This window comes from Cherax quadricarinatus, chromosome 10 (assembly GCF_038502225.1).
Source record: "Cherax quadricarinatus isolate ZL_2023a chromosome 10, ASM3850222v1, whole genome shotgun sequence".
Classification (NCBI taxonomy): Eukaryota; Metazoa; Arthropoda; class Malacostraca; order Decapoda; family Parastacidae; genus Cherax; species Cherax quadricarinatus.
In genome coordinates, this window is record NC_091301.1 from 46725575 (window position 1) to 46750322 (window position 24748).

General features: G+C 39.1%; 1 protein-coding gene across 4 annotated transcripts in view; it reads left to right on the top strand.

The window, feature by feature from the left end:
- The window catches only part of LOC128688068 (calcium/calmodulin-dependent protein kinase type II alpha chain-like), a 247364-nt gene that overhangs the window by 126417 nt on the left and 96199 nt on the right, over positions 1–24748 (top strand). For 2 of the 4 annotated variants that reach the window (XM_053775789.2, XM_070083808.1), the window contains one exon: positions 5546–5599. The exons of the other annotated variants lie outside the window; for them this stretch is intronic. In XM_053775789.2, coding sequence (XP_053631764.2) covers positions 5546–5599 — 54 coding nt within the window. The remainder of the gene's footprint in view (positions 1–5545; positions 5600–24748) is intronic. 4 annotated transcript variants of the gene reach the window in all.

Genomic DNA, 24748 nt, shown 5'->3' on the forward strand with positions numbered 1-24748 from the left:
CACTGAGGCACCCCTTCAAATTTTGGCCTTGGACCCTGAAAGGGTTAAAAATTGGTAACAAAAGGTTAAGAAAAGTACAATAGAATAGGGCAATAATAAAAATGTGTATAATAAAATTGGGTAATAAACTAAAAAGGGCATTAATAAAAAGTTTAAAATAGATTTGGGCAATAAAGTATAATTAGGCAAGTATAAGAGTGGGTAATTAACTCAAGACTAGAATAGTGCAATAATAAGATGAAAAGTTTACAATAAAGTTGTGCACTAAAATATAAAATAAAAATGGGCAATAATAAAAAGTTTACAATAAGGTTGGTCAATATAGTTTAAAGTAAAATTGGGCAATAATAGAGATTTTAAAATAAAATTGTGTGATGGAATATTTTTTAAAGTGAGGTAGAATAACTGAGGACAAGCTATGGTTAGTTTCAATTAAAATAAGATAGAACAATGAAGTGGTAAGAAGTAAAATAGGAGAGAGATTCTGTAGATATTAAACACAAGACTATGAGGTAGAATGGTCATTGAATACAACAGTGAGATTCAAAAGTAGTTGGAGTATTGGATATTATTTGAGGAGAGTCCCAATTTTCCTTGGAGTGAGCGCTGCCTTGCAACGAGGCATGGTGAACAAAGGTAACTGAGCCAGCGTTCCCACAATGCTATGTGGGCGCTTAGAATTTTTGTTTATGGCACACACACACCACGCATCAATACTTACCAAGATATGGAGGTGTGAAGTTGACAGAAAATGACTGGCATACGGCAACATCGCCAACTGCCGGTCACCCGGTAATAGTTCTTTTTTTTTTTTTGTACTTTTTTCTATTTTTTTTATTTTTTTTTTCAATTATCTTTTGTGGCCTGTGAGACCAGTATGAGCACTGTTTTGTGATTTTTTTTTCTTTCTATATTACACAATAATTGCACAAACACTGTTGTCACTATATTGTTTACAAAACTTGTTTACACAAACGAACAATATAAAATGCTGTTTATTACTATTTTTCTATATTTTGTATACACATATACAGTCACAGGACATGTTTCTGGAAGTTCTGCAGCCTGTGGAAGTCTTTGAAAGATGGTGTCATGTACAATGGTGTTTTACACTCCTCACACATAAAACGGGTGTCTCTGCGTTGTTGTGGGCATTTTTTGTATGTGCACAGATGTAACACCTCTTCTGAGCCTTTTTCTGGAAAGCAGTAGCAGGCAATTTTGTTAGGAAGTGATCACCATGCTTCAGATGAGAAGGTAATTGTTGATAATTTCATGGGCGGTTTTCTAATGTGAGTGTTTTTCCTTGGTACTTGATTATTATTTGTCTGATGACAGACAAACAAAATTTGCCATATAGTGGTTTGTTTCTGGTCCTCATCTTATACATATTATAAGCATTGAGCATGGAAATGTCCAGAGTATGGAAAAAGAGTTTTATGTACCACTTATAACCCTTGTGAACACAATCAGCAAACCCAATCTGCATGTCACATTTGTCCACTAAATGCATATTGAGGCTGTAGTCAATCACAGCTGCAGGTTGTAGAATGGGTTCATTGCTCTCTCTATGCTGCCTGCCAGTGTCTGCCATTTTGTTAGGGTGAACTGATGACAACAGTGTGACATCTCGTTTGTCATGCCACCTATATGCCATGATGTCATTGGCAGCAAACATCTGCACTTCACCTCTACAAGTGCCAGCGTCAAACCTGGGCATATGTTTACGATTTGCACGCACTGTGCCACTCACATCTGTCATGTTCACTCGCAAGAAATCACTGAGTAAGGGGCTTGTGTACCAGTTATCAGTATATAATATATGCCCCTTACCAAGATATGGTTCCATCATTGTTCTAACCACATCACCAGAGATACCCAGTAACTTCCTGGTATCTCGCAATGTATTACTTCCAGTGTATACAGTTATATCCTATACAAGACCACTGTAGCAATCACAAAGCACAAACAACTTTATACCAAAGCATTTCCTCTTGCTTGGTATGTATTGCTTTAATGAGAGTCTTCCTTTGGACAGAATCAAAGACTTATCACTAACAAGCTTCCTGAAGGGATAAAAATACATATTGAATTTCTCTTTCAGATACACAAACACATTCCTAATCTTATAACCTGTCGTTTCTGTCAGGCCTGGTTTTGTCTAAGAAGTGAAGCATACATAATAGTAGAACAAATCGATTCACTCCAATTATATCACTGAAACCTGGGGTTGCAATCAGGTGGTCTGTTGACCAGTATGATTTCACACTGTGCTTATACACATGTGGCATAAGCATTATTGTGGCAAACAAAAGATACGTCTCAGCCACAGTTGTCTCCTTTCATTTGTGTAGGCGTGAGTTTGGTGAAAGTATTGTGTTTGTCATGGTGTACTCGAAGTATCTGTTGCTTTCTCTGACAACAATTTACATCAGGGGTTCGTCAAAGAACAACTCGAAACATTCCAGTTCAGTGGCATTGTTCCCAAGTGTACAAGATGGCCGTATTCCACTTTGGCTTTTATCAAACTGTTGGGGATTTGGAACAAAATTGGCAGCTTCCTACCAATCCCAGGTGCGGTCTGCTGGTGGGTACTGGATATTGACAGGTGGTTGTGGTTGTGGAGGTTGTGGTTGTGGAAGTTGTGGTTGTGGAAGTTGTGGTTGTGGATGCTGGTGTGGTGGGTGGGTGGGGGATGGTGGCCTTTGTTGTAGATCAGCTGAGGCAGCAGCATGGGTGGCAGCATGGCCCACTGCTGCTGCCTCACGGCTGGCACCACCACTACCACCATCAGATGCATGCCCATTTTCCATCCCAATTGCAACAATATCATCTTCATTTTCACTATCTGTTCCTGTTGTACGGGATGTACTCCGAGATGTACTCCTACCCCTTGGAATAGCATATGGCACACTACCAGAGTGCATATACCGTCGTATATACTGACACTTCACTGGAGAATATTCCACTTCACTATCGCTACTGGAACTGTTTTCAAGAGCTTGTAGTTCATATTCACTATCAGTATCATCACCATTGCTCACATCTGAGTCCTGGATATGGGAAAATAAGAGTTTCCTCTTTCGTCCTGGTACAACTGAACATGAACAAGATGGCCCAACACCAGAAGTGGAAGGTTGAGGGTCATCTGGGTTTTCCTCGCTATTACCGGTATTATGGTCATTAGTTTCGGTCACTACCTCATCTAAACCTTGAAACTCATCTTCACTGGTACTTCAGTCTGTATTAGAACTGTCACTGGGGAACAAAAGTGTCCCAGTTCACTGAGGAGTGAGGAGTTTCTTACCGCGAGGCATGGTGAGCAAGGTGTACTAAAATAGTGTTCCCACAATGCGCCACTAGGTCCCAGAATTTTTTCCTACTGTGCACACTCGCCATGCAGACCCATTCTCTCACATCTAGGCCTACCAGCTGTTTCCCGCTTAACCCTTAAACTGTCCAAACAAATTTACGTTCACATGTGTAGTGCTCCAAAAGTAGATCTACGTTTTTTTTACATATTTTCAAATATAACAAAAAAAGTAGTTGAAAGTTTTTTACACATTTTCAAATGTAAATAAAAGAAAAGATCTCCTTTTTTTACATACTTTCAAATGCTGAAAAAACGTAGATCTACGTTTGGACGGTTTAAGGGTTAATTTGAAGCTACTAGAATTTATGTGTACTAGTACGGCACCAACCCTGGTGCACAAGCCGTACTAGTACGGCACCAACCCTGAAAGGGTTAATGCAGTTAGGGTAGTAAATGATGGTTAAAGAGAGTGGAATAGAAATGTCTTTTTTTGTTTTTTTTCTAGGGAATTGTCTGAATTTTACACTTAATTCTTTCCTTGGTATGTCAAGCATTACTAGTATTCATCTTAGGGACCATGGTTGGCATCCATGTGTTAAAACTGAAGACGGAATCAAAAGTCGTTGTCACCCACAATTAATGCAGTATGGATACAATAAACAAAATAAGTGACCTAATGGATTGGATTGAGGTTACAGTTTAATCTTATTTTATATGTTTACATTAAACATTATAATTCTCAAATAAGTAATACTTAGGCTGATGAAATGATTGAGAATTTATTAAATATATCATGCACATGGACTTATGGCATGGCATATTTTTCCCTAAATTTATAGTGTGCTATACGATCATTGTCTGTGCTGCCTGAAATTGGGTCACAAAATTTCAGTTGTATTGCATTGATAAATCATTGCTGTATAACATGTTATTTGAGTATCATCTGTGTATATGTCACAGAAGGTATTTGCTCATTTTGGTACAAACCCTACTACTACAAGGAGAATTAATAAATACCTACCTTAGTAAAAGCACTTTCTACCTAAAAAAAAAAAAAAAAAAACATGAGCAAAGACACATTATCTTTATTCCATGATGGTCAAGAAAAGAGTGAATGCAGGAGAGGTGATTTGGTGGGTCAGCAGGCGGCTGCCACATTCCCTCACTAACCAGATTCACAATAATATGGAAATAATAGATTCTATGGCTAAGCTTTACAATTAAGGAGGCTAAGTATTAATATAATTGCATACTTTTATCCAGCTATTTATAGTTGAATTGGCCACTTTCTCAGTGTATATGAAATATGTTAACAATTGAGATGCACTAACATCACAACAATAGCATATACACTCAGCTGAGATGAACATTATAGATAAGATAATACATCCATCCTTGGAAACTGGTAATGATAAAACTATCTTAAAGTAATGAATTTATACCACAGACTATTTCTGTATTTGCTAGGAGGAAGAGAGAGATATTAACCAGTGCATGTAACATAAACGACTATTAAAAATCTTAAAATATAAACAAATGCCATGCACCCATCCATTTTAATCCTGTGTCACAGTCACTGAATATTTGATTTACAAGAATTTTTTTATAAAAAACTGAACTGTGTGCTAGTCAATTTTTCCTTCTCCACATGTTTTATCCACTTTTCTCTATTAGCTTTTTCCAGCAATAACTCATCAATTGTCAGCAATAGAAGTGATTAGCTCAGTGAATTCTCTCACCTGTAAAATATTGGCATTGTGTGTACTATTTTCTCTTTGTCTGCCACTTTACTCTCATGTAGTGAAATATCAGAGACTTCCTGCTGTGTCTGAGTTCTGAGGCTTGAAACTGTACAGGGTGACTTACCAACTTATGATTCTATCATTTGATATGAATGCCATGTTGAAGGTCTGATGACACCAGGAGGTTGGCCTCAGTCAACCTGTAACTAAGTATGAGGCTTTGCTCATGTCCCAGACAAAGACTTTTCTTGCAGTGTTCCTGAGCAGAGGAAGTCTTTAGCAGTTCTGTAAAACTTCCCTTCGTATAACTGAGTTCTGGGACATTAGACACCTATTTCCATGTGACAGCTACCTCCTCATGTTGTGTACCATTAATACAGTTTTAAGTGACTCACCAGGGCCCCACTGCAGAAAATATGTTTTGAAGACATCATAAATGCATTTCTGGGTCAGTAGCCTGGTGGCCAATGGAGATCCTCCTCCTCCACAGGCTGTTTTTACCTGGTTCTTCCTGGCTTGTCAGCGGTGAGACCAACTGCGAAAGGTGAGTGGATGCAACGTTCAAGCTTCAGCTTGCACAGCGGAGGCACGAACATCTATTATTGAGTGAATTAGTGCACAAGAGTCCTTACTAGGCCTAGAGAGGTGAGTAATAGGTATAGAGATGTACAGTTTGTCTTCCAGGTAGGCCACCAGGATACTGATGCAGAAATGCATTTTTCATGTTTTCAAAACTGTATTATTACACAGCTTGTGGGTTTTGTCAAGGAAAAATAACTTGCTTAGTAGGAAGAGCTGAAAAATAATAAGAATTGAAGAACAATGGACTATTTGATGATCTGACATATGATGATTAATTTCTGCAGTTGCAAACAAATGAAAACTTTTATATCTTACTGATATGACAGCTCATAAGCAGGTGACACACACTGCTCAGCAATCATTTATATTCAGGCCTAAGTTAATGATTCACTCAGAATCCATAGTCATTAATAGGCCCCTTTATAATTACTGCTAAAAAATTCAGCAGGGAAGAATTATCTCCTGTTCAACTTCATAGTATTACTAGATAGCAATATATATATTTATAAACGAACTAACCAAGAAGCACTTGGATCATGCAGATGGCAAGAGGTGTGCATCCTCGATGTATGTTTTGGTGAGCTAGAAAAATAAATGGTTGAACTTTTGACATTCAGTAATTGTGGCAAGAGAATCAAGAGTCGTATACTGTTTCAATACCAGTCAAGGGATAGTTGACATAATTAGACTACAGGAGGACAAGAGGAACGTCATCAAGATCATTACTGCTTCACTCATTGTTATACAAGTTTGATCCCAAGTGATTGGGAAAATAATAAACTTTGACCTATGAGTTCATGCCCTCTTAAGTGAATGTCAACCATTACTCTAAGAGAAGCCTAAAATCTCTGTGAGTATTTGGCTTCATCTTTTACTGAATTTTAAACCCAAAACTCATGTAATGAAACAAGACAGTACTGTGGCCCATTACTGAAAATCTTTCAGTCATGTAGCAGTTAAGCACATTTATTAAGTTGCAATAATTAGCTGTTGGTAATGTCCTTGAAACACACTCACACACCGAGGAACTGGGGATCATTTTTGCCTTGTGTGGAAATGTTGGCCATGTTTCCTTACACCTGCAGCCCCTGTTCACTTAGCAGTTACTAGGTACCTGGCTGTTAGTTAAATTGTTTTTGGTCACACCCTGGGAGAGGATTAAAGCACCCTAATGGAAATAAGACTGTCAGTCCCCAGTGACTCTTAGACTTTATTGGGTTATCCTGGATTGCTGTCCCTCCAGGTTAAAAATCCAAACAATTCATTTTCTTACTCTTCTTAACTGTTGCCATCAGTATGTTATTAATTAACCCTTTGACTGTCACAACCCCAAATCCTGAGGTGTCTCCTGGTGTTGCAAAATATTTGAAAAGAAAAAAAAGTATTTTTTTTCTTAAGAAATGGTAGAGAACCTTTTCCCGATGATAATGACACCAAAAGTATGAAATTTGAAGGAAAACTTATGGAATTACGCTCTCATGAAGTTAGTGACCTCGGTGACATTTACGCATCGGTGATTTCACCCGCTTTGAGGCCTATTTTTGATCAATTCCATTGTTCCAATCCACCAAACTCATAGCTATTTCTTTAGAACTTCATTTATTTTGTCGATTGAGTACAAGAAACTGCCCATTTACCGATTTCAACTACCCAGTTTGCATGAAATTGGCAATTTGGCCAATTTCATGCAAATTAAAAAATATGTCAATTTCAAAATAGGGTGCAGAATGAACAATGCAGACATTCCTTCCTGGCACTAAAATAACATTTTCTCTGTTCATCAGTCACGTCTCCAGGCCCCTGTTATAATCCTCTTGCTTTCTATTTTGAATTTTTATTCACACAGAAAATAGAAGATTTACTGTTATGCAGACTATTGCAATATTGTAATAATTGTGTAAATAACGTCAACCCATTCATGACTGCATATTAGAATGGCTAGTTTGACATTTATTGGACAATGACATCATTTGTTTACTCTTGAACATCGGCAAAAATCGAACATTTCTGCCACTTTGAGCTCCATTTCAAGATCCTTTTCATAGTAAAACCAGTCAAAATCACTTCTATTTCTATAATATGTTTTCCATTCTATCATATGAGACCAAGAAAACAAGAATACAACCATAAATACTATACGAAAATACACTTCAAAGTCTGTGTTTTAATCCAAGAACACGGTCGAAGTTTTTTTTCTCATTATGCACTGTATGCTGCAGGATTTTTTTATACTGTGCACACTGGCCATACAGACCCGTTCTCTCACATGTGGGCCTACCAGCTTTCTCCTGCTTGATTTGAAGCCACTAGAATTTTTGAGTATGTATACATCAAACACGTTGGCTCATAAGACGTGTATATACGACCAAAACAGTCAAAGGGTTAATTATTATCGTGTTTTTATGATTTTTAAAGTTATTAGGTCATGATTAATAACATTATTCTATGGCTGGTGTCAGCCATGGCCAGTTAGAAGGCTGAGATCTTTAACCCTTTCAGGGTTTTCAATGTACTAGTGCATCTTATGTGTCATGGTTATTGACATACTAATACGCATAAATTCTAGCTCCTTCAGATCAAGTGGGAAAAGGCTGGTAGGCCTAGATGTGAGAGAATGGGTCTGCGTGGTCAGTGTGCGCAGTTGGAAAAAAATCGGAGACCCAGTGGTTCATTGTGGGAATGCTATTTTAGTACACTTTATTCACCATGTGTCGCAGTAAGAAACACCTCACTCCTCGGTGAATTGGGACACTTTTGTTTGCCAGTGACAGTTCTAATACAGATGGAAGTGTCAGTGAAAATGAGTTTCAAGGTTTTGATAAGGTTGTGACCGAAGCTAGCGACCATAATACCGGTAATAGTGAGGAAAATCCAGATTACCTTCAGCCTTCAACCTCTGGTGCTGGGCCGTCTTGTTCACATTCAGTTGTACCAGAACAAAAGAGGAAATTCATATTTTCCCATATCCAGGACTCAGATGTGACCAATGGTGATGATAGTGATAGTGAATATGAACTCCAAGCTCTTGAAAACAGTTCCAGTTCCGAGAGTGAAGTGGAATATTCTCCAGCGAAGCATCAGTATATACGACACTATATGCACTTTGGTAGTGTGCCATCTGCTATTCCAAGGGGAAGGAGTACATCTCTGAGTACATCCCATGGCTGTGCAACAGGAACTGATAGTGAAAATGAAGATGATATTGTTGCAATTGGGATGGAAAATGTGCATGCATCTAGTGGTGGTAATGGTGGTGCCAAACGTGAGGCAGCAGCAGTGGGCCATGCTGCTACCCACGCCGCTGACTCGGCTGATCTACAACAACCACAACCACCTGTCAATATCTGGTACCCACCAGCAGACCACACCTGGGATTGGCAGGAAGCTGACAATTTTGTTCCCAATCCCCATCAGTTTGATGAAAGTCAAAGTGGAATACAGCCATATTGTACACTTGGGAACAATGCCACTGAACTAGAATGTTTCATGTTATTCTTTGACGAACCCCTGTTGGAAATTATTGTCAGGGAAAGCAACAGATACTTCGATTACACCATAGCAAACACAATACTTTCACCAAAATCATGCCTGCACCAGTGGAAGGAGACATCTGTGGCTGAGATGTATCTTTTGTTTGCCACAATGATACTTATGCCACATATGTATAAGCACACTGTGAAATCATACTGGTCAACAGACCGCCTGATTGCAACCCCAGGTTTCAGTGATATGATACGAGTGAATCGATTTGTGCTACTATTGTGTATGCTACACTTCTCAGACAAAACCGAGCCTGACAGAAACGACAGGTTATGTAAGATTAGGAAAATGTTTGTGTATCTGAAAGAGAAATTCAATATGTATTTTTATCCCTTCAGGAAGCTTGTTATTGATGAATTTTTGATTCTGTTCAAAGGTAGACTGTCGTTCAATCAGTATATACAAAGCAAGAGGAAACGCTTTGGTATAAAGTTTTATATTTTGTGACTGCTACAGTGGTCTCGTATTGGATATTATTGTGTACACAGGAAGTAATACATTGCAAGATACCAGGAAGTTATTGGGAATCTCTGGTGATGTGGTTAGAGCAATGATGGAACCACATCTTGGTAAGGGGCATATATTGTATACTGATAACTGGTACACAAGCCCCTTACTCAGTGATTTCTTGCGAGTGAACATGACAGATGTGTGTGGTACAGTGCTTGCAAATCGTAAGCATATGCCTAGGTTCGACGCTGGCACTCGTGGAGGTCAGGTGCAGGTGTTTGCTGCCAATGACATCATGGCATTTTGGTGGCATGACAAACGAGATGTCACACTGTTGTCATTAGTTCACCCTAACGAAATGACAGACACTGGCAGGTAAAATAAAGAGACCAATGAAACCATTCTAAAACCTGCAGCTGTGATGGACTACACCCTCAATATGAGTTCAGTGGACAAATGTGACATGCAGATTGGGTTTGCTGATTGTGTTCGCAAGAGTTATAAGTGGTACATAACACTCTTTTTTCCATTTTCTGGACATTTCCATGCTCAATGTTTATAATATGTATAAGATGAGGACCAGAAACAAACCACCATATGGCGAATTTTGTTTGTCTGTCATCAGACAAATAATATTCAAGTACCAATTAACAACACCTGCAATAGAAAACTGCCCACCAAATTATCAACAACTACCTTCTCGTCTGAGGCCTGGTGATCATTTCCTAACAAAACTGCCTGCTACTGCTTCCAAGAAAAAGGCTCAGAAGAGGTGTTCTGTCTGTGCACATACAAAAAATGCCCACAACAATGCAGAGTCACTTGTTTTATGTGTGAGGAGTGTAAAACACCACTGTGCATGACACCATGTTTCAAAGACTTCCACAGGGTGCAGCACTTCTAGGAGCATATCCAGTGATTCTGTATATATATATCTAATATATATTATATATATATATATATATATATATATATGATAGAAAAATAGTAATAAACAAGATTTTATATTATTGGTTTGCATAAACATGTTTTGTAAACATTATATTGACTACAATGTTTGTGCAGGTATTGTGTAGTGTAGAAAGAGTGAATATATAAAAAGCAGGCCTTATACATGTATTGGTCTCACAGGCCATAAAAGTTATTTGAAAAAGAAATTAAAAAAGAAAAGAAAAAATACAAAAAAAAAAAATTAATTATTACCGGGTGACCGGCAGTCAGCAATGATGCCGTAAGCGGTTCATTTTCTGTCAACTTCACGACTCCATATCTCAGTAAGTATTGATCGCAAATTTTTTTTTAGCCTATAGTATTTACAAAAAAAAAAAACTATCATTTTATAAGAAACAATATTTTTTTTTTTTTTAATACAGTAGACCGTTATTTAGCACGAGTCTATTTGGCACGATTTGAGTATTGCATGATTGAAGAATTGCAGCACAATTTTATGTAACACGTTGTATAATTAATTTAACACGGTTCAGTTAATGGGAAGGAAAAAAAACAATTCTCTTTTGCTCAAGTGACCGCCTTGGTGTGGAGCAGCCGGAGAGCCCTCCCGCCATCCCCTGCCACTCCCCGATACCACCCCACCATCCCAGCATTCATACGTGTCCAGTCTTTCTCTGCTACAAGGCAGCTGTGTTTGTGAATTGTTTTATGATATTTTAATTACTATATCTTGTATCTGCCAAGGAGTCATGACACCCAGTAGCCATACCAGTGTTGCTGAAAGTGGCACGAAGAGGTATAAGCACTTAAGTCTTAGAATTAACAAAGAAACAAAGATATTAGGCAAGAGATAACCTGTAGCATAATGAAGTGTTACTTTGTAAACAGAAAAAGAGGAAAACATGAGTTTGTGTGACTGACTGAGTAACTTGACTGACTTACTGAGTGACTTGACTGACTTATTGAATGACGTGACTGACTTATTGAATGACGTGACTGACTTATTGAATGACTTGACTGACTTACTGAGTGACTTGACTGACTGAATGACATGACTGACTTACTGAATGACTTGACTGACTTACTGAGTGACTTGGACTTACTGAGTGACTTACTAAGTGACTTGACTGACTTACTGAGTGACTTGATAGACTTACTGAATGACTTGACTGACTTAGTGAATGACTTGATGAACTTACTGAATGACTTGACTGACTTAGTGACTTGACTGACTTACTGAATGACTTGATAGACTTACTGAATGATTTGACTGACTGAATGACTTACTGAGTGACTTGACTGACTGACTGAATGATTTAAAGTTAGCCACTCCAGTACAACCATCGACTTCAGTACCAGAACCTCTACCATCCACCTCAGCCCAGTAGAGCCACAGCATAACTCTCCACTCTCTACACAATCATCCACAACACCAGCACCAACAATTTAAGGTAAGAAATACTATTATTTCTATTACATTTGTAGTCTTAAGCAGTAAAAACAGCATAATACATCACAACAATGAACTACAACTTCATATTCACTTTTATTTTTGTAAGATGTGGAGGCCTAAAAGAGAATTGTTTGGCTTTTTGTGGGCTCCCAGGAATGTAACCCTATTTTTCCCATAAGTTCTTAAGTTCATCTAACACGATTTTACCTAACACAGCATTTTCAGGAACATAACTACCGTGCTAAATGATGGTCTACTGTATTTTCCGACCCTGGGTGGGACTTCAGATTTGAGGGTCTCGACCCTGAAAGGATTAACCCTTTCAGGGTCCAAGGCCAAAATCGGAAGGGGTCCAAGAAATTTTGAAAAAAAAAAAAAAAATTCTTACAGAATTAAAGATAACATTTTTGTGAAGGTAATAAAACAAACAAAAAAAATTTTCTGATCAGTACTTGCCGAGATACAGGGGCGGGAAGTTGACCCAAATTGACCGGGTAGCGGCAACATCAGTGACTTCCGCAAAATTGCATTTTTTTGTTTTACGTTTTTTATACTTTTTTCTTTGCTTTTCTATTTTTTTCTTTTTCTAATAACATTTGTGGCCTGTGAGACCAATATAATGTATATTGTATAAGTGTACACTCATTGTATTCAACACAATAACTGCACTAATTTGTTTATCATTATATTGCTTACAAAACTTGTTTACAAGTTTATTGTAAACAAAATGATGAAAATATTAGTGCGGTTATTGTGTTGAATACAACGGTACCATACAGTACCATATGGTACAATGGTGCCATAGGGTGCAATGGTACCATATAGTACAATTGTACATATGGTACAATATGGTACAATGGCACATGGTACAATGGCACCATTTGGTACAGTGGTACCATATGATACAATGGTACCATATGGTGAAGTGGTACCATATGGTGCAATGGTACCATATGGTGCAATGGTACCATATGGTGCAATGGTAATGGTACCATATGGTACATTGTACCATACAGTACAATGATACCATATGGTTCGTTGTACCGTATGGTACTATGTGGTACTGTTGTATTCAACACAATAAACACACTTATATTTTCATCATTATTTTGTTACAATAGTTGTTTACAACAAAAATATGCAAAAATGTTGTATATTAGTAATGTTCTATTATATATTTACAAATGTACAGGAACTCCACATGTTCCTTGAGGTGGATGACAAAGCACTTTGTCTCGGAAACTGCAGACTCAGTAGCTAGCTTGTGTCGCCACTCACTCAGTCTTGGCTGGTGTCTCATGCCACCAACACCTATTGACCATATGGTACATGGTATCATATGTTACAGGGTACCATATGGTACATTGTACTATATGGTATAAGGTACCATGCAGTACAGGATAACATATGGTGCAGGGTACCATATGGTACAGGGTACCATATGGCACAGGGTACCATATGGTACAGGGTACCATACAGTACAGGACACCATATGGTACAGATACAAGGATCCCTATGGAAATAAGTCACCCTGACTTTTTTGGGTTATCCTAGGATTTTATACATATGCTTCTATGTATAATAATCCATGTAATTGTATTTCTGTACACCTGAATGAACTTACTCAAGCGCATGTGGCATCGTAAGTAAGTTTATTTAGGTATACACAAATAAAGTTACATAGAATATCATACTTAGCAGCATATGTTTGGAGAACCTAGGATAACCCAAAAAAGTCAGACAGACTTATTTCCATTAGGATCCCTGTACCCTGTACCATATGGTATAATGTACCATATGGTACAATCATATGGTACTATTGTACCATATGATACCATTGCACCATATGATACCATTGTATGACATGACACCATTGTACCATATGGTACCATTGTACCATATGGCACAATTGTACCATATGGTACCATTGTACCATATGGCACAATGGTACCATATGGTTCAAAACCATAGAATTCCTCTTCAGCTCCACTTCCATCAGTCTTAGAACTGTAAGTTGTGAAGAGGAGAGTCAGAATTCACCCAGAGAGTGAGTGGGGAGTGAGAGCTTCCTTGCCGCCAGGCACGATGAACAGAGCTACTTTGCCGGCGTTCCCACAATGCCATGCGGGTGTCCAGATTTTTTCTATAGTGTGCACACTGACCACCCAGACCCATTCTCTCAGATGTAGCCCTACCAACCTTCTTGTGCTAAATTTGATGCCGTTAGAATTTTGGCGTAAATCTACGGTTTGGACCCTGAACGTAAAGCTGTAGATGTACGGGACGGACCCTGAAAGGGTTAAAGATTTTCTCCAACAATTTAAGACCTTAACAATGTTAGCAAGGAGTCACATGCCACACCTAGCCCTGATTATTTCATCAAATTTCTTCAGTTCCTTTATCACCTTTACAAATGGGTAAGGACAAGAAATGTAACAGCAGATATTATACTTAGATCAACCAAGGCCAGTTACATTGACACTTCATACAGAAAAACCTCTTTCAGTCCATGGAAAGAGTTCTTAGAACCTGGTGTGCTCATTGGGGTTTCACACATCAGAACCAGAGGACCAACTCCTGGATCTCCTATGAGGGAAGTCAAGTCAGGGAGTTCCAGCTTGAGTACAAGTAATGAAAGGGATCACTGCAAGTAGATGGAGGTATTGTGCATAAACCAGCATGGAGAGTTATAAATAATACACTTCTAATATCAATCACTTCAGAATGCATATGGTTATTTTTCAAAAAATATCTCGGTAGCGTGTATCTTTCCTTCCCAGGTTTTCACTTCAGAGACTTTGATGAGAATTTACTGATTTATGTTCAGGGTTTCATTTGAAAAGTTGTGGTCCAAAGGGTATCAGATACACTTCCAATATTCGTGTCTGAAGTTTTATAGTAGTGGAGAACAAGAAACCTCATTTAACTTTGAGCATAATAGGAACCTCAGTGGTTTGATGTTACTACCTAAATTCATGACAAAGGTCATACTTGAGTATGCTAATCTTTAATACACCCAGGATGAGATTCTTTGATTGATCTATTCAGTGTTTTTCGTCATTAACCTGTCCACTGAAACTTTCGCAAAGTCGTCTGCTTCCAGTTAAATGGGGTGAAATGCCAACTGTTGGCAAGGACATTTGACCTCAAGGTGACCCATGTCTAAATTACAGCCTTGAAGTGGCCTTTTCTACACTTTCATCACTTACCAGTCTCAGCACAGTTAAGTTATTTTGGATTATTGCTCCTAACTGACCTAGACAAATTCATGCTCAATCTTGAGTGAAATTGCAGCTTGATCTAGTGAGGCTGCCCTTCTCCTGCCTCAGAGGGTTTCCTCAGAGGGTTTCCACATTATCTGCTGATAGATGAGTCGCTAGTATTAAGTTTAGGTTCTGTGGCTGCTTCTCAACCAAACCGTACCACAAGTGGGGATAGAACCCGCAGTCAGAGAGCCATTACAATTTCGTGAGTCTTCTCAACCACTAAGGACTCTACCTCTCTCTGGTAGCTAGAGTAATGAATCAAGATATCCAGAGCAATAGGATAATTACTCACTGTCTAGGAAGCGAGCTCTTGTTTTACAGGGAATCATTTCCTTCGAATTTCCAACCCCATCCACCCCCTCCTTTTTCCAATGGATGCACTGATGATGCATCATCAGTGATTGGAAAGACACTCAGTCAAGTCATATCTTAAGGAGCCCACATTCTTATCACTATGACCTCAACTAGAAAAAACTAAAGACACTTCATATATTGTTACTACCTTCTAAAAGGATTCAACACCAGTGGCACATTCAGACAGGCTCACACCTTGCTCAGCTTCTCCATCTATCCACCTGAATGTCAGTGCAATTCTACCCAGTGAAGAGAGTGTTGACTCTTTGTGGTAGGATATATTTATCTTCTGCATTTTTTTATTATGAGAAGGTTGAGCATCTTAGCAGCTCACTTGTCTTCCAGTGTTACATAAGCAGGAAATTCACTTTTCTGTCTCTAGTGGAATGCTGGGGCATTCATGAATTGAACTTAATAACACACTTTATCTCCATTCTCAGACCTGTTAGCCTTGGTGATAAGTGTGATTTCACTGGACTGGACAGTTTCAGTTTCCTTACCAGTTTCCTTTCAGAAGTAATGGCCCACATTTCTAAGTTGCACTTGTATTACATACACATTGCTCCAAGGGGATCTCTCCTACCAACGAACATGCAAAGTAGGAGGTGCTCTACTTCACAAACATCTCTTGACACAAGGCACAGTTCAAGGGACAGAAGTGTTGAATTAATGCATCATTCATTGATCTTATCAATTGTTTATACTCCAGCTTAATTGTCTAGACAAGGGTTGGCAAATTGTGGCCCATGGGCCACATGCGACACCCAGCAACTTCAAATGTAGACCATCGACTGACACGGGTTCCTTTACCATGTTTTCTCCATTACACTACAGCCTCTCCTCACTTAATGATGGAGTTCCATTCCTAAGACCAGGTTGGTAAATGAATTCATCGCTAAGCAAGGAGCATACTATAATGGTAGTGGGTTTGTGTCAACCATCTTGAATATTGTTTTAATGTCACCTTTGCACCATTTATAACATTTTTAGTATATTTTTAAATGTTTATACAGTAGTGTACTGTATATTGTAATAAGCAGAATAGAGGAAATCAGCTCTAATATACATTATTTGTAGCTCTGTATTGCAAAATTGTGGCATATTTTCAACTAACACTCAGTAAAATTTGACTAACACAGTACCACTTCTGGGAAAAAAATTGGAGCGCTATGAGGTGGACCGCGGCATTTCAGATCTGTGTTTGTGATTAACTTAGTTGATTCCTGCATACCAGTCAATATATGCCATGTTTACATATGCTGCTATGTATGATAATTTATGTAACTCTATTCATGTGTATGTTTACCTGAATAAACTGACTGACATATTCAGCTGGCTGGCAGGCTAGCTGGCCAGTTGGCTGACTGGCTGGCTGGCCTGTCTCTGTCTCAGAGAGAGAGCCACTCATGAACCTGATAGTCAGCTAGACTCTCGAACAGGTATTACACATGTTGCAGAATCGTCACATCTGCACAAGTGGAAAGATACAACTGTGACCAATATGTGTATTACTTACCACAGTAATGCTTATGCTTCATATCTACAAGTACAGTATAGCAATTTGACTTTTTGAGGGTATTGTAGGTAAATAAACTTAGTCCTTGATTCTGTTCAAGGGACACTGTCCTTCAAGAAATATATACTAAACAAACGTAATTGCTTGAATGACAGAACAGAATTAAGGGCTAAGTTCATTTAGGCACAGGTACACACAGTACAGTTTTCATACATAGTGTAAATTACCAAGGATAACCCAAAAAAGCCAGACATAGTGCTATACTCTGCTTGTTGATGAGGCATAAACGTGACTGTGGCAAGTAATGTGCATCTCCACTTGTTCAGACGTGACGATTCTGCAACGTGTGTAATACATGTTTGGCTGACTAGCTCTGTCTATCTCTGTCTGTCTCAGTCTGTCTGTGTGTGTGTGTGTCAGAGAGAGCTGCTCATGAACCAGAATCAAGAACTAAGTAAGTTTATTTAGGCACAGCTACAGTTATCATACATAGTGTAAATTACTTAAGATAACCCAAAAAAAACAAAATGCTATATGTATAATGCTTGTAGATATAAGGCATAAGGCATTGAGGTTAAGGACCCCAATGCCTTATACCTTTCCATTGGGGTCAAGGATCCCAATGGAAAGTCACTCTCTCTGATTTTGGGGGGTTATCCTAGGTGATCTACATATATGCTGCTATGTATGATAATTTATGCAACTGTATTTGTGTACCTGTACCTGAATAAACTTACTGCGGCAAATAATACACATTTCAGCCACAGTTGTATCTTTCCACTTGCTCAAATGCGACGATTTTGCTACATGTGTAATACCTATTCGGCTAGTTTACGATCATTGGTCAGTACATATGTGCCCCATACAAGCCTCAGATGTGTTTGTGATTAACTAGGTTGATTCCTGAATACCAGTCAATACATGCAGTGCTTACTTGTTGCTATGTATGGTAATTTATGTAACTGTATTTATATGTATGTTTACCTGAGTAAACTGACTGATTGACTTGACTGACTGGCTGTACTGACTTGACTTACTGATTAGACTGACTGACCTACTGACTTTACTGACTGTACTGAACTTGACTTATGGACTATATTGACTTCACTTACTGACTGGACTGACTTGACTGATTTGGCTGATTTGACTGACTTACTGACTTGACTTACTTATTGGACTAACTGACCTACTGACTTGACTGACTGTACTGAACTTGACTTACTGACTGACTATACTGACTTGGCTTACTGGAATGACTTGACTGATTTAACTGACTTACTGACTTGACTGGACTGACTGACTGGCTGTACTGACTTGACTTACTGGACTGATTAGATTCACTGACTGTATAGAATTACTTGAATGACTTACTTGACTGACCTACTGACTTGACTGGACTGACTGACTTGATTGACTGACTTACTTGATTGACTGACTTACTTGACTGACTGACTTGACTTGATTGACTTACTGACTTGATTGACTGGATTGACTTACTGACTTGTCTGCATTGACTTAACTGTCTGTATTGACTTGATTGACCTACTGACTTGACTGACTGACTGACTTAGTGACTGACTTGACTACTATCCACCTCACCCAAGTAAGGACACAGCATGCCTCTCCACTCCCTTCACAATCATCGACAAACGCCGGCAACCGCAATTTAAGGTAAGAAATGTTATTTCTGTTGCAGTTGTAGCCTTAAGCAATAGAAAAAACATAATATATAATGATAATGAACAACATTTTACATTATTTTTATTTTTGTAAAATTTCTAGACCTACAAAAAAAATGTTGAGCCTTTTTGGCAGACTTAGGAACATAACCCTGTTTTTATCCTATGTTCTTCAGTTCCATTAACATGGATTCATCTTACACTGAATATTCGGGAACGTAACTACCATGGTAATCGACGGTCTACTGCATTTATAAATAGTAAAACTAATAAACCTTCATTTTCAGTCACATATTCATATAAATTTTATTCATTCATTTATATTCATTTACAAGACTGATTTTTTTTCTGTGGCCTGCAAAAAGTGTAAAATATATGATGTAGCATCCGTAGTGAAAAAGCTGGAGATCCCTGGTCTAGATAGTGTAGCTTATGACTGATCATCACAGAGCCTCCACATAACATCAATTTAACTCTGTATGGAAGGTATTTAAGCTTCATTGTAAGGGTAATAATTTTTCACAGACAAGAATCAGTCAATTGTTGGTCATAAAGTTTCTCACAAACTTGTTTCACACAGGCAAAGTAATGCACACAGTAAAAGTATAGAAATTTGTGTTAGGTATTGTGATCTTGATTACCCTGGGTATAAATACCATAAAGGTAATATTTCTAAAATGCTTAGAACACAGAAACTTATACCCTATCATTATAGTAGACATTATAGGGCTCTGGTGGCCTGGTAGCTAATTCAGTAAAATGGGTACCTGAGTGTTAGTCAACTGGTATGGGTTGCATCCTGGGACACTGACCTAATTTGCCCGAAATGCTGAGCCTAACAAGGGGCTTTCTATATAGTAGTGTCATTGATGTCAGCTAGGCCTGTATACCATGTATATGTACTTGTAGTAAATAAAGATATTATTATTGTTATTATTATTATTATTATTATTATTATTATTATTATTATTATTATTATTATTATTATTATTATTATTATTAGATAAAAACACCCATTACAGTTTTGTACCATCATTTGCAGACGACACTAAAATAAGCATTAAAATCACCTCAGTAGAAGACTGAAAAATTGCAGGAAGATATAAGTAGGATTTTCCAGTGGGTAGTGGAGAACAACATGATATTCATTGGTGATAATTTCCGGCTGCTAGATATGAAAGAATGAAGAAATCAAAAGGGATATTTTATACGAAACCCAAGAGGATCATCAAATAGAATGCAAGGAACACAGAAAGTAATTATGTCAACTGACCTTTTTTTCAAAGAACACTATAAAGCAAATGTCATGACAGCCATGAAGATGACAGGGTGGATAATGAGAATTTCAACATAAGAAATAATGCCAGTGGTGATACTTTTCAAATTGCTTGTGCTCTCACATTTAGAATATTGTTCATTGTTGATGGACCTGTTTAGGGCAGAAGAGATACCAGAGCTGGAATAGATACAGGGATCATTGATGGCCTGCATATGGCCAATTTTCATTACTGAGAATGCCTCACCCACAGCCACTCAAGAGGGAGAAGTTTTTTAGTGCCAGGAAGGAAAAAAAACTGGCAGGAAATGGCAGAAATCGTACACCAAATCCAGCCATTCCTGGAGTGGAACCACAGTCGATGGCCTCCACTCCAAACCAACAGATACAGATACTAATGCTGGAAAAAAATCCCCCCCCCCCAGTACCAACAATACCACCAGTCCGATGACATTCTTCTTTGCAAATATACAGGGTCTAAAGCCAGCAACAAACAACAAAATACAGTGGACCGCCGCATAACGATCACCTCCGAATGCGACCAATTATGTAAGTGTATTTATGTAAGTGCGTTTGTACATGTATGTTTGGGGGTCTGAAATGGACTAATCTACTTCACAATATTCCTTATGGGAACAAATTCGGTCAGTACTGGCACCTGAACATACTTGTGGAGTGAAAAAATATCGTTAACCGGGGGTCCACTGTACCTTTCATCCGTGGACTGCTTGCAGAGGCAAAGGCAATGTTCACGGCTTTCACTGAGACCCACATAAAGGATCACATGGACAACGAAATATGGATCCCAGGTTACAACCTATACAGATGTGACAGAGTGAACAGGCAAAAGGGGGGGGTTGGCCTGTACATTGCAGTCACTTGTTTGCACAGAACTGCTTAATGCCTCAAATGATGTAGTGGAAGTTTTAGCAGTAAAGGTCGAGAACCAAAACCTAGTCATTGTGGTAGTCTTCAAGCCTCCGGATGCAACATCCCAGCAATTCCAGGAACAGCTGTTAAAAATTGACCACTGTCTGGAAAATCTTCCAGCTCCTGCACCCAACATCTTGCTCCTGGGGGATTTCAACTTAAGGCACCTAAAATGGAGGAATAGAGCAAATAATATTGTTGCAGTAATAACACCAGGAGGCAGCTCTGATGAAAACTCACACTCACACGAGCTTTTAAATCTCTGCACAAAATTCAATTTAAACCAGCAAATAATAGAGCCTACTAGACTGGAAAATACACTAGACCTCATCTTCACTAACAATGATGATCTGATAAGAAATGTCACCATATCAAAAACAATATACTCAGATCACAACATAATTGAGGTTCAGACATGTATGTGTGGAGCCCCAGACCGACATAATGAGATTAGTCACGGGGGAGCATTCACCAAATTCAACTTCAATAACAAAAACATAAAGTGGGACCAAGTAAACCAAGTCCTAACCGATATAAGCTGGGAAGATATACTAAGCAACACAGACCCCAACTTATGCCTAGAACAGATTAACTTGGTGGCACTCAATGTATGCACAAGGCTTATTCCTCTAAGAAAAAGGAGGAGTAGATGTAAAATAGAAAGAGACAGGCGCTCCCTTTACAGGCGACGGAAAAGAATAACAAGAGCGGCTAAAAGAGGTCAATATATCTGAAATGCGTAGGGAGACACTGGTCAGAGAAATAGCAAGCATCGAACTTAAGCTAAAGGAATCTTATAGGAGTCAGGAATCGAGGGAAGAACTAAAAGCCATAAATGAAATTGAAAGAAACCCAAAGTATTTCTTCTCCTATGCCAAATCAAAGTCGAGAACAACGTCCAGTATTGGGCCCCTACTTAAACAAGATGGGTCCTACACAGTTGACAGCAAGGAAATGAGTGAGCTACTCAAGTCCCAATATGACTCAGTTTTTAGCAAGCCGCTAACCAGACTGAGAGTCGAAGATCAAAATGAATCTTTTATGAGAGCCACAGAATTTGGTTAACACAAGCCTATCCGATGTTATCCTGACGCCTAGTGACTTCAAACAGGTGATAAATGACATGCCCATGCACTCTGCCCCAGGGCCAGACTCATGGAACTCTGTGTTCATCAAGAACTGCAAGAAGCCCCTATCACGAGCCTTTTCCATCCTATGGAGAGGGAGCATGGACATGGGGGTCGTCCCACAGTTACTAAAAACAACAGACATAGCCCCACTCCACAAAGGGGGCAGTAAAGCAACAGCAAAGAACTACAGACCAATAGCATTAACATCCCATATCATAAAAATCTTTGAAAGGGTCCTAAGAAGCAAGATCACCACCCATCTAGAAACCCATCAGTTACACAACCCAGGGCAACATGGGTTTAGAACAGGTCACTCCTGTCTGTCTCAACTATTGGATCACTACGACAAGGTCCTAGATGCACTAGAAGACAAAAAGAATGCAGATGTAATATATACAGACTTTGCAAAAGCCTTCGACAAGTGTGACCATGGCGTAATAGCGCACAAAATGCATGCTAAAGGAATAACAGGAAAAGTCGGTCAATGGATCTATAATTTCCTCACTAACAGAACACAGAGAGTAGTCGTCAACAGAGTAAAGTCCGAGGCAGCTACGGTGAAAAGCTCTGTTCCACAAGGCACAGTACTCGCTCCCATCTTGTTCCTCATCCTCATATCCGACATAGACAAGGATGTCAGCCACAGCACCGTCTTCCTTTGCAGATGACACCCGAATCTGCATGACAGTGTCTTCCATTGCAGACACTGCAAGGCTCCAGGCGGACATCAACCAAATCTTTCAGTGGGCTGCAGAAAACAATATGAAGTTCAACAATGAGAAATTTCAATTACTCAGATATGGTAAACACGAGGAAATTAAATCTTCATCAGATTACAAAACAAATTCTGGCCACAAAATAGAGCGAAACACCAACGTCAAAGACCTGGGAGTGATCATGTCGGAGGATCTCACCTTCAAGAACCATAACATTGTATCAATCGCATCTGCTAGAAAAATGACAGGATGGATAATGAGAACCTTCAAAACTAGGGAGGCCAAGCCCATGATGACACTCTTCAGGTCACTTGTTCTATCTAGGCTGGAATATTGCTGCACACTAACAGCACCTTTCAAGGCAGGTGAAATTGCTGACCTAGAAAATGTACAGAGAACCTTCACAGCACGCATAGCGGAGATAAAACACCTCAATTACTGGGAGTGCTTGAGGTTCCTAAACCTGTATTCCCTGGAATGCAGGTGGGAGAGATACATGATTATATACACCTGGAAAATCCTAGAGGGACTAGTACCGAACTTGCACACGAAAATCACTCGCTATGAAAGCAAAAGACTTGGCAGATGATGCAACATCCCCCCAATGAAAAGCAGGGGTGTCACTAGCATGTTAAGAGACCATACAATAAGTGTCAGGGGCCCGAGACTGTTCAACTGCCTCCCAGCATACATAAGGGGGATTACCAACAGACCCCTGGCAGTCTTCAAGCTGGCACTGGACAAGCACCTAAAGTCGGTTCCTGACCAGCCAGGCTGTGGTTCGTACATTGGTTTGCATGCAGCCAGCAGTAACAGCCTGGTTGATCAGGCTCTGATCCACCAGGAGGCCTGGTCACAGACCGGGCTGCGGGGGCGTTGACCCCCGGAACTCTCTCCAGGTAAACTCCAGGTAAATAGTTATACCAATGCTCTTATATGGGTATGAAACATGAGTGGTGAATGTTGCAACATGGAGAAGGCTGGAGGCAGTGGAGATGTCATGTTTGAGAGCAATGTGTGGTTTGAATAAAATGCAGAGAATTCGTAGTTTGGAAATAAGGAGGAGGCGCGGGATTACCAAAACTATTATCCAGAGGGCTGGGGAGGGGTTGTTGAAGTGGTTTGGACATGTAGAGAGGGTTGAACAAAATAGAATGACTTCGAGAGTGTATAAACCTGTAGTGGAGGGAAGGCAGGGTAGTGGTCAGCCTAGGAAAGGTTGGAGGGAGGGGGTAAAGGAGGTTTTGTGTGTGAGGGGCTTGGACTTCCAGCAAGTGTGTGTGTGAACGTGTTAGAATTGAATGGAGAAAAATGGTTTTTAATACTTGACATGCTGTTGGAGTGTGAACAAGGTAACATTTATGAAGGGATTCAGGGAAACCGGCAGGCCGGACTTGAGTCCTGGAGATGGGAAGTAAAGTGTCTACACTCTGAAGGAGGGGTGTTAATGTTGCAGTTTTATAAATGTAGTGTAAGTGCACCTCTGGCAAGACAGTGATGGAGTGAAAGATGATGATAGTTTTTTCTTTTTTGGGCCACCCTGCCATGGTGGGAGATGGCCAATGTGTTAATAAAATAAAATATGTATTTCAAATTCAAATTTTTCATATTTATTTATTTGCAAGTAATACATTGCAGTTATGTGTTTACAATAATGGGTTGCTAAGCAAAGAGAGCCTCTATTATGCTTAGGCATTATGGGCTGACTTAATTTAATGGCTTACTGACTACTTAGCATTAAAGAAATTTATCATAGTTGTACAATAGTTCTATTACAATAGTTCTATTAATTTTCCTTCAGCATTATTTTGGCCTGTATATGAAAGTGCAGGAAATGTCCAGTTCAGGCT